The sequence below is a fragment of the Gavialis gangeticus genome, unplaced genomic scaffold, assembly GCF_001723915.1.
Source record: "Gavialis gangeticus isolate Ggan-Ray unplaced genomic scaffold, GavGan_comp1, whole genome shotgun sequence".
Taxonomy (NCBI): Eukaryota; Metazoa; Chordata; order Crocodylia; family Gavialidae; genus Gavialis; species Gavialis gangeticus.
In genome coordinates this window covers 201427404-201438517 of record NW_017729032.1, presented here as the reverse complement: position 1 = coordinate 201438517, position 11114 = coordinate 201427404, and the positions used below count along the sequence as shown (strand labels likewise).

At 41.6% G+C, this 11114-nt stretch overlaps 1 protein-coding gene across 6 annotated transcripts; it reads left to right on the top strand.

Annotated features, from left to right (window-relative positions):
- The first annotated feature begins 15 nt into the window (after positions 1-15).
- Positions 16-10655, top strand: CUNHXorf38 (chromosome unknown CXorf38 homolog). Of its 6 annotated transcripts, none has more exons than XM_019525301.1 (7): positions 16-55; positions 2819-2953; positions 4755-4877; positions 5021-5170; positions 6945-7127; positions 9507-9678; positions 10152-10187. In XM_019525301.1, exons 3-7 carry the CDS (start codon positions 4761-4763, stop codon positions 10184-10186), a joined length of 657 nt encoding a protein of 218 aa, XP_019380846.1. In that variant the 5' UTR covers positions 16-55; positions 2819-2953; positions 4755-4760; the 3' UTR covers position 10187. The 6 variants fall into 6 exon arrangements, with proteins under 6 accessions (XP_019380846.1, XP_019380847.1, XP_019380844.1 ...); XM_019525302.1 differs by lacking the exon at positions 16-55 and adding an exon at positions 229-243; XM_019525298.1 differs by lacking the exons at positions 16-55; positions 10152-10187 and adding exons at positions 768-930; positions 10423-10655.
- Positions 10656-11114: the final 459 nt, after the last annotated feature.

The following is an 11114-nucleotide window of genomic DNA, read 5'->3' as shown; positions in this document are numbered from 1 at the left end:
CCGCCTGCCCCGCGCCGCCAGCCCCCGCTGCGCCTGCGCGCCCCGCGCCCGCCAGGTAGCACCGCGCCGGGGTGGGCGGCAGCCTGGGTAGGCGGCGGAGCAGTTCGTGGTGGGGGGTGCGGAGGAGCGGAGCAGGCAGGAAGCGGAGCAGGAACAACAAGGAGGGCAGGGCACAGAAAGCAGAGCAATAGATCAGGCAGGAAGCAGAGCAGCGCGTGGGGTGGGGAGCAGAAAGAGCAGCAGGTGCGGCCTGGGGTCAGAGGAGCACTTCGTGAGGGCGCGGGGCTGATTTGTGGCACACCTGCCAAAAAGGAGGCCCGCTGTATTAGTCCAGCAGAGCAGTTCAGGATGGGATGTTAGACTGGGGATTGGGATGCCACGTGCAGCGCAGCACAGTCCTGCCCGTGCGCCGGGTGGTGGCTGCTCCGGGCCGCGCTGCTGGGAGCCCCACACGCTCCGCGCCAGTCTGCTGCACGCGGACCCGGGGCCCGGAGGAGCCGGCGCCGTGGGCTCCTAGCTTTGACACCCCTGGATGAGGAGGCACTTAGCTCTGCAACATGGGAGCCCAGTGTTCGTTCTCAAACGCCTCTTTATGTAGTGAGACAAGGTTCTTTGGGTGAACCTGATATCTTTTATTAGACCTACTTAAATAGAGAACAATTTTTCAGCAAGCTTTCGGGTTTAAAAACCCTTCGCCAGGCTGAGGAAGTTTCAGCAGTTGGTGTCTGCTCCTCCTGGATGGAATGAATAGTAAAGAAGCCAGAGGATGGGCTGGGCTGCATACAAGACAGGCAGTCAGTGAACATGTAGATTGAGGAGTCAATGTCTTTATGTAGTGCACACTGCATTACTAGATGATGATGATGATTATTATGTAAGTTAATTCACGAAAGAAGTTTCAGTCCCATGCAAGGGAAAGAAAGATATGCAGTAAGTGTAAGTGGTAAGTGCTCATGAAAGTGAAGCATTTAGTAAAGTGGCTAGTGTGGAGCAAAGAAACCCCTGCTTGACTCCTTAAGTGCTGTTGTAAGGAAACATCAGTGCTTATGTCAGCCTGTGAGGCGGACCAAAGCTTCCCTGAGCGCTGGATTGAGAACGTTGATTGCATTTACCCAGGTTCTGTTTGTTGTGTTGTCGTAATAGTGACACAGAAATGAGAAAAATGCATAGATACCAGTTGTGGATGTTGTAATTGTCCAAAAACAAGCATTATAAAACTAGGAAATTCAGATTTAAGATTAAACTCAAACATAAAAGCAGGAAGCTACAGACATGCTGTTGGGGCACTCAAACCTCTTTTACTGCTTGTTAGTGACATTGTAAGGAAATTAAATGAAAGGCCTTGAAAGTCACTGAGGTCACACTCCGAAATGCCTTGATTATAATCTGATGTTGATTCTGATAGTGTCTTCATTCATCCACTGTTATGACAAGCAGGGCCAAACCATGGCTGAAACAGTGCTAAATTTCTTAAAAGACCTATATTTAATAGAAAACAATGAATTGTAAAATTACAAAATATTATTCTATACGAAAAAGAAAGTGCTGTAATCTTGTGGGAGTTTGCTGTTTTTCCATACATAAACAAATTCAGCTGCCTCGGTAAGGGGCAAACCTAATCTCAGCCTCAGCTATGGGAGCATAACTCAACTCTGTAATGGCCAATGAGAATTACTAGTAGTGGATGCTGGAAGCATCTTAATGAGAACTAACATTTTACAACCTTTTACTGATTCTTTGTGATGACGTACCTCAAAAACACACGTGCGCATGCACTGAAGATACTCTCAGTACTAGATAACCATTCAGTGGTGGTACTGATGGAAACTTTTTTTGTGTATATTGGTTTGAAGGCAGTCTACAGATGTACAGAGAGATTTTAAGCACCACAGGCAGAAACTTTGGTCTAATGCAGTGGTTTTCAAACTTCCTGAAGTCCCAGAAGCCTTTCGTATCGCTCCTTCTGCCGCTGGAGCCCTACCTTATACTGTGAAATGGCACGGAACCAGGCAACAGTGGTGGCACACCACCTCCCTGCCTGCTCCACCGTTACCCCCAGTCTCCTAGGTCATCAGGGGATTTGCAATCAGGGAACCCCAGGGTTCTGTGAGACACAGTTTGAAAACCATTTAATGCATGCAACTGAATGTTGTTGGGGGTAGGGAACAGGGTGGAGGATGTGTGTGTCTGTGAGGGAACAGTCAAAAAAAAAAAAAAGTCAAATTGGAGCGTAGTTGTTACTGGTTAGGACAGCCTGCAAAATAGAAAATTCTGTGAGCAAATGGTAGTGCTCACCAAAGCAAAGGATTATTGCATGATGAGCTGAGCAGTATAATAAGCAGGTGCTGCTATGGATTCAGCCTTGTTCAGGCATTTATGTTTATCCATTAGTTATGTAAACTGAACAAAAAATATGTAACTTCAAACTCTAATGCTGACTCATCCTTTTTCACTGTAGAGTGTGTTGGGTAGACTTCTTAGAGATGTTTAGCCATAGCCTGATGGGAAACCTTTAGAGAGAGATCCAGCTGAATCCTGATATATACCAGTGCCCTGGAGGTGAGAGGCTACTGTCCTAATTTACTGTATGCCTCATACTTAACATTTTCATCTGCATCTCTTTGTAAAAATTTAGGACGCTGCGTATGAGTTTCTGTGCAGGCAGTGAAATCAAAATCTATGTGAACATCCCTGGAGGCCTCCTGCTATCCTTTGCTGAAGTGTCATAATGACCCAGGGTGCTTTTTAATATCTAATTTACATGATAAAAATAGCAGGATCTCCTCCACTGACTTGTTTTGTTTTTTCTTCTTTGTAGTTTCAGCCTGCCTGTCCGTTGTGTGCACAATGGAAGCAGGAGATTTTGAATCATCACACCAACAGGCATGGAGATGTTCACTGGGGAAACTGCAAACCTTGGCTTTGGCCTTCTAATTCATGGGAGCTTGCAAAGGTGTTTAACAATAGTAAAGTTTAACAACAGTATACCAGAGGCAAATTAACTTGTGGTCAGTTCATGTCATCAGTTTATCCCTATGTCAAACTCAGTGGACTTGCATGGAAGTGTATGTTAGGGCAGGTTTTGAACTTGGGGTAAAATCTTGGTACCACCAGACACAATGTTGAAACTTCCTTTTTCTTCAGCAGGTTCAGGATTTCATCCCTGGAGAAAGCCTGCCATGAGTTTTTTTTTTTTCTTTTCTTTCTTGCTAAAAACTGACAGAAATAAATAAATAGGAGCGGTTTTCAAAGGCTAACTTGTGTTAATCAGTGGATTCTGTGTCCAACTTGATGCTATTTTGGGTGTAACGATTCACTGAATATGTCTTTCCTTCATATTACATTTGAATATAGGTTGACTAAGCTTAAATCTAGGCAAATATGAAGCAAAATGTGTTAGGTTGGGCAACAAAAGAAAAGAAATGCAACAAAAATCTAATAGGAATAGTGTTTTGTAATATTTACAGTGCTGTAACATAGTAGTACTTGGTGTACTGAGTAGTAAAATAACCATCATCTGTCTACAGCATTTTCAGGCTGTGGGCCAAAATGGCTCAGTTCAGGTTAACGTTAGGCACTAGGACCCAGTTGGTACTGCCACTTCTTTTCTCAGCAGCATGAAAAAAGGTCCTGCTGCTTCTCACTAACACAGTGACCACCAGGGTGCTGACACAAGTGACATTTTGTCCTGTGATTGACTACTGAAAGTGCTCTATAGCTGTGCCCTTACAGAAGCACATGGCTGCAGAGCATTTTAAAAAGGCCCGGTCCCGTGGCAGTCTGAACTCTGGTTACATGAAGGTTCAGGTGAAGATGCTCCAAAATGAAGCACTTTCATTAACTTGTGTCAGCCAGCACTGTTTTCTGAATGGGAGAGGGGAAGGGAAGGAGGGAGCTCGTTCTGGGGGTTGCTCCGCTGGTGCTGGAAATCAGGGAGCAGGGTGGATTGGAGGCCCCCCACCTCCAATCCACTTGCCCCACTCCCCAGCCCCAGCTGGGCAACCCCCCAGAATGAACTCCTTCCGCTTCCTTTTCCCCTTCCCATACTGAAGAAAGCGGTTGGATTGGAAGGAGGGAGGGGTGGGGCTTGGGGAGAGTGGCTTCAGACTCACAGCCACTCTAAACTGCAGCTTGATCCCCCAGGCCCGGGGAGCCAACAGTGAACCTTTGTTCAGTCTAGGGGATCACTGTAACTCATGGCACTTCCTGTGAAGTGCCGCAATCCACTGCCTGAGTGTACAGACTCTACAGTGCAGCTCTGCCCTGGCCCTGGACTGACCTGCCCCTGCCGCAAGATCCCAGTGGCTCCAGAGCAGCCCCCTGCCATGCACCTTGCCAGCAGGGCTGGGGCTGGTCTCCATGGCAACCCCAGCCTTGCGCTATTGCAGCGCAGCTGCGGCTGGGATCTCCATGAAGACCAGCCCCAACCATGTGGGCAGGAGCTGCTGGGAAATGGAGTCCACTGCTGGCTGGATCTGGCCCACAGGCTGGACTTTGCCTGCCCCTGATTTCAGGATTGTGGCAAAAACAACTTTTTGCTTGAACACATCGTTATTTAGTAAACAGGACCAGTGGATTTCTGAAAGTTAGGGAAGATTTATACAGGTGTTAGGTATACAAGTATTATATATAATTTTGTTCGGTTTACTTTAAGTAATATGACTTTGGGAGTTAAACAGCACCTACCTTGAGATTAGGAAATCAGGTAATGGTGTATTTTTTAAAGTAAAATCTGACACATTTCTGTTTGGTAGGCCTATATGCCTCGTGGACAAACAAATATTTCTGGACCAGAGGAATGTGATGCAGTTGCACTTCTAAACCTTTTTAATTTCTGTGACCATTTCAGTAGTATCAATAAAAAGAAAATCAAAGAGGTAAAATTTCCTATCTCTTCTTTTTCTTAATTGAGTGCTGTACATCTAATATACAGTGCAAAATATTGTCACTTTTGTGACATACTCCTGATGTTGACCCTAAAGTGACATTGCTCTTTTTTCTTCTCATTCATTCTCTTGAGGTGATTATGTGCCGTAATGAGTTAATGCATTCTTCAGAAATGAAAGTTTCTTCTTTGTGGTTGAAAGAGTTTGGAAAGAAGATTCAGAACTTACTAAATGAATTTGAGAATGTTCCAGAGGTTGCAGCAGCTAGAACAAAGGTAGAAAAGGTAAAAGAAACCCTTTTGATTTGTAGCCTTTTCCTAGAAACATGGGACTGGTAGTGACCTCTTAAACGTCATAAAGTCCAGTCCGCTGCTAGGGTAGGCATCCACATTATGTAATCCCATTCATAAACCAATCAGCTTCCATCTTGAAGCTACTTAGGTGGTTCACTTCCTCCCACTCCACTGGAATGCTGCTCCAGAACCCTCCTCCTCTGGTATTTAGACAACTTTTCTTAAATTTATTAAGGGCACATTTCTTTTTCTTCTCTTCTCAAGATAATGTTTTCATATCTTACCCTTCAAGTTCAATCCATGATTGCCTATATTCCCTGTACTACCATACAGTGAACGTGTGTACATGTATATGTAATAGACACATGCACATAATTTATAATTAGTAACCAGTATAGATCTCTCATACAAATGAACAGGTTACTTCAGGATTTCAGCTCCTTTGTTCTAACACATGCAAATGATCTGTCTTAGATGATCCTAAATAATGGCATGCACAGAGCCAGCTGAAGACATGGTTCTCACTCTCTTCATACCCTACCAAGAGAGCCAGAACAGAGGGAGAGAAGAATGCGATTAGCACTTTCTGAAAAGCACAACGTAGGCATCCTTCTAAAGACAAAAATATAAAGTGCCTCTGCAAGCATTGTTCATCTGTATGAAAGAAATCACTGCGGTTGTCACAGGGGTGTCTCAAAAAGAAAAATGGAAAGGGAAGGAGTCCTAGAGACAATCTTCCCATTATCTTTCCCCATGGGAATCTGAAAATCCTTGGCCTATTCATTTTACATCTCCCCTTAACTGTCTTCCCTTTTGTCTTTACTTTAAAGCTGACTCCAATGTAAAGAGTTTGGCAACTGTGTATATTAAGAAGGCTTTTACAAAACGAAACTGTATTGTAATATTAAGCAGTTCAGAATCATTGTTAGTCTGTAGCCTCAGTCAAGATTAGACAGGGGCTGCATCTCCTGGACACTTAAGGGTACAGCCAGCCAGGTGCCAGAAGTTATCACATTTTTATGATTAATTTTGCTTGCAGAGCTTTTACAAGTAGGTCTTAAAGGGAAGCTTGAAAGAAAGGTCAGTTGCTTTAAACAAACTCTGGAAGAGGCACCAAAATAGGCTTAAAAGCTTCTTTAAAAAAACACTACCACCACAGTCTTGATAATTAGTTTTAAAAATTGACAATGCCTTAAGCTCAAAATATCATAATAATTTTCCCTTCTCCAGGCACTGAAACCCTGGTTGGTCATATCATAATCTTAGTTCAGTAAATTATAGTTATTTTCCACATAGCTTAGTCCTTTGAATTATTAATATTAATTTAAAAACACCTTATTAATGGCTGCTTAAACCTCTTGGCATCTGAGTACACAAGGTGATGTTGCCTGGCGTAAACACCTTTTACTTCTATTCCTGTCTCATCACATTGTGTCGCAGCCATGTAAACTTATTAAAGGCCTAGCTAATCTCTTCGATACTTGAAAAGAATCTACAATGCTTAATAGCAGAACAAGTAGAAACTTGTCAACTTTTCCACTCCCCTGTACCTTCTAGATGTGATACATAGAGTACAGAACCTGTCATTTGCCCAGAGCAAGGTTATTTGACCCCAGCAGTCTTTTCTGCCCAGAGCAGGGGGGCTGGACCCAATGATCTTATGAGGTCCCTTCCAGCCGTAAACTTCTGTGATCTATAGGCCCATATGTAAGAATCTGTTGGGGTTTTTAACCATTTATTTTGTTGTCCTTTACAAATCAAACAGCTTTTGTCATCTGATTGGGCTGTCTATGTACCAGAGGAAGGAGATCAGCCAGATGGACTGGAAGAAGAAACAGAAGTTTACCTGACTGAGAGTCAAATACATGAAATAGAGATGGAATTAATAAGGCAGAGACTTGAAGAGATCTATCTTCTGGCAGAGGAGCAGGAGATGCTGTCTGAAGAGGTATTTTTAAAATTAAAAAACAAAAGCAAGGCTTAAAGTAGCAGCTTTCTGCAACAAATGTGACTGATACGTAGTTCTGTCTGGCAGTGATCAGAGTGCCCATGCTTAATGTAAAAAAATATTGCTGGAGCAAGGCTTAGCTAAATAAAGGGAGATTTCAGGTTTTCCTGTAATAAATCTGCAAACCCTTCTATGGCATCCAGCTTACTATAATAGCTAGACAGTTTTACATAAGGGTACAGAGTGGAACTGTTTGCAGGATGTGCATTTCCAGTTACACTCGTACCGCAGCTACCCACTCTCCAATGGTAACACTGAGATGTTTGAAAGCGTAAACATGTAATGTGTACAACACTGGAGTGCAACCTTTTGTGGCAGTTATGCCACAGATTAGCTCTGCACCCTTCCGGAGTGCCACTCTGCCTGTCCTTTTCCCAGTTTGCTGCTCTGCATTCTGCTTCTCGCCCCATCTGTTACTGTGCTGCCTGCCCTCTCCCTGATCCACCACATCACACACACAAAGGCTGCCCATGCCAGGTGTGGCACACATCACTGGTTGTCTATTCCTAGCATACAGCATCCACTGAATCACCCTAAACTAAGATTTAAATGCATTAGGAAGATCTGTGATATGCATTTGCTTGTGTAATCTATGTGACTCCTTTCAGCTTTAGTGGTATTATGTGCTTGTATCAAGAGTAGAACAGAGCTATTAAGTAACACTTTAAGAAGTCCCCCACCCCATCAATTCTCAAATCCTTTGTTCTAAAATTATTTTCTTAATTGTGTTGTTCTATAGCCTTCAAGGACTGTAGTTACCAGAACTTCTAAAGGTGCACTGTGTGTAAAAAAAATCAACAAACAAACAAAAACAACAAAAAAGATTTTTATCACAATTTTAGAGGAAATATTTAATTATATTGAAACCCATTTCTACTTGTAGAACTTAAGTGGATGCTATGAGGAAATCCCATTTTTAAAGGTTTTGTTTAAAACCATGTTTTAAAATTCCCTATTCCAATTAAGAATGCTTATTTTAAATTGGAACATCTCTCTTCCATATTTGCAAGTCTAAACACTACCACCTCTTGCTAGTTAATAACAAGGAGGCAAAGTTGACTGGCTTGTTTTCATTGTCCTGTTTTTTGCATATTCTTAATATGGTAAGGTTTTGTTAGTGGCAAAGGTGAGGGAGGATAAAAAATGACTTACTCTGATTGTATCTGGAAACTTTCAAATTCTGCACCATTCCTGTTTCAGTTACAAGAAAATGTAAGCTAGATATCAACATAAATCTCTGCAGGAATACACCAGTTGCAGTGTTTCTTCCTCTGTTCCGTAAATATTCTTTACTAATACATATAACATAAGTACTTCTCACCTGAACTGAATATGACTTACTCCCCAGCAGCATACAAGACATGGTTGGCAGATATTTGCAGGGAGTGGAACACAGAAAGACATTTGCCCTTTTCATCATTTCCATCTTCCATGCTGTATATTTTACTCTAATTTTGATGGAGATTTAAGATTATCCCTTTAGATACAACTTTTACATAGTGGCTTTTTTCAAATTCATTTTTCTATGCTAGGAATCTTCTGACTCTCATCATCTTGACCACTTTGCATGACCACCCTTCTCCTTCTCCAGAACCAAATGCTTAACTGTCAAAATTTCATTTTGCACATTGCTGGTGTAGGCTGTCCTCTGAGAACCTATTTTCCCCATAGAGAGTACTTTTTAACTTTTAAATGCACGTTTTTGTCTACATGCTTCATGCCAAAATGTTTCCTCTGACCAGTTTGAAAGTAAGATCCTTGCTTAAAAAAAAAGCATAAGCACAACATTAAGACTGAAATTTTGAACACTCAGCCATAATGTTAAGATGAGAAAGATAAAAGCCGCTGCAAAACAGCTCAGCATTGTAGTCCTTTTGACTTCTTCATCTGAATGGGGGGGCCATTTCCAGATTTTCCATCATATATTGGATGTACCATTGTAAAATTTCTAGTCACAAAACTACCTGGTGAAGTGGTTTTAATAGAACCTTCCAAAGGAAAAATCCTTAAAACTGACCTGTTACAGTTCAGTTAAAACTTTTCCATGCTGAGCCACTATTAAGCAAGCTGCCCTGAACTTCACTTGTTTTAGATGTTTTACTCTTTATCTTTTTGACTGAAGCTACACTCCCACTCACTAGCTTTAAAAAAAATAAATTAACACTTAATACTTAAGTGTCTTACAACAGGAAATGGAGAAAATCTAACTAAGCAAAATGTTTTTTTAAATAAGGACACGTGGAGCTTAGAGGCTAGAAAGCAAATAACAAGTAATTGGTTCCATCAAGATTTTTTTTGTGTCTTTTGCTGCTGTCATAGAATTTGCATAGGATACAGATGGTCAAAGATTTCTTAAAGGACAACAGTGATCTGAATACAAGGTTTGAGGCAGATCTGCAGAGACTAGAAGACCTTGAAAAAGAGATGCAGAGCCAGAAAATATCTCTGGATGAGACCAAGAAAGAAAATCCTGAGGAGGAGACAAATGAAGGTAAGTTTTGAGAAAATGTATCCTTCCCTCTGTAGTATGCTGCCTTGAATGTTGCAGGGAAAATTTGTAAAGGAGTATTTTACAGGGGTTGGGGGACCTGTTGTTTTATCCTAAGAAAGAATTATTCTGTTTCATTGACTGGGATGCTTTACTGAGCATCTCCCAGAGAGAGGTTACAGTAATGAATGGCAGTAACTACTGTATAAGGAGGACAGTGATAGCAGAACTTCCATGTAACAAGGACTCATCTGTTGTGACAATGAGCTGAGTATTGCAGTAGGTGGAACTTTTAAGATTTAAGATTTTTTTTAATACAGAAATGGTCACATTTAGATTAAAAGAAGAAATTGAAGATGCTAACTGTGGGGACTTGTTCAATACAATGGAAAACAGGTTAAAAACAATCAAAGTACATGAATGAGAAAAAAGCACAACATTTGAATGGAGCTTGACTTGTCTTTGTTTAAATATAGCTTGTCCTTTAAAGAAAATTAAGCTTCTTGCGTGAACAACAACTTCAACTGTGAAACAGCAGAGGCTACATTTTGAAGAGGCGTTCTTGTGACTGAATGATTTGTCTAAGTTAGCTTTTTGTTTGTATGATTTGATTGTATGATTGCCCTGCATCTTGTTTTAAGGGCTCTGGTTCTCGGTGGTTTTAGACTTAAGGCACCCCTGCATAATTTTCCTGAACTTAGTGGCATCCCATTTCAAAAATAAATTTCATTTATTTTTTGACTACAGAAAAATAATAGAGGAGTTCGTCCATTGGAAAGATCTCAAAGAGACATCAAGAGGTCAGAATGTTTTGGATGCTATGGACTCCTATTTGATATCTCTGGTTTTATGTGGTGAATCATGTGTAGGTGTTTGCACACCTAAAATTGCTCATGTTGCAGTGTCTCTGCAGCACCCTCATGGCATCCTGCTTAAGAGTTGCTGCTTTTGGGCCTCAAAGAATAAACTTGAAGAATGGATTGTTGTGAAATTACTTTTTACAATTTTGAAAATTTTGTAGGAACTAGTAATTATGTTTCTTGGAAGAAGGTCTTAAGCTTTTTTCAGTCCTGTAAGAAGAACTGTAATGATAGCAAGGAAGCAAATGGCAAACTTGAAAGGTTTGATACTATAGAAGTGTGGAAGACTGTGAGGGAACAGAGATGAGTCACTGATTCTGTGCTTCTCCCAATCTGTTAAAATGAAGAATGGTATTTTCTCACATAAGCACACAAGAATTGCCATTTACTGGGTCAGAACATGGGTCCATCTTGCCCAGCATCCTGTGTCTCACAGTGGTAGAGAATGGATGCTGAAAGGGAAAGTAAATTAGGTATGACGGGGTTCCTCACCCCCTGCTGTTCCTCTCTCATTTCCTGCCTCCAACATTTAAGGTCTAGGAAGTTCTAATTCAGAGGCCATATGCCTGACTGCCATGC

What these genes read in the sequence shown, in the direction of transcription:
- CUNHXorf38 (XM_019525297.1), top strand. Translation starts at nt 907, where the DNA reads ATGCAAGGGAAAGAAAGATATGCA. An exon ending in CTAGAACAAAGGTAGAAAAG is followed by an intron (nt 5,171 to 6,944) that starts GTAAAAGAAACC and finishes CAAATCAAACAG; the next exon opens with CTTTTGTCATCTGATTGGGC. An exon ending in TGAGGAGGAGACAAATGAAG is followed by an intron (nt 9,679 to 10,151) that starts GTAAGTTTTGAG and finishes GTTTAAATATAG; the next exon opens with CTTGTCCTTTAAAGAAAATT.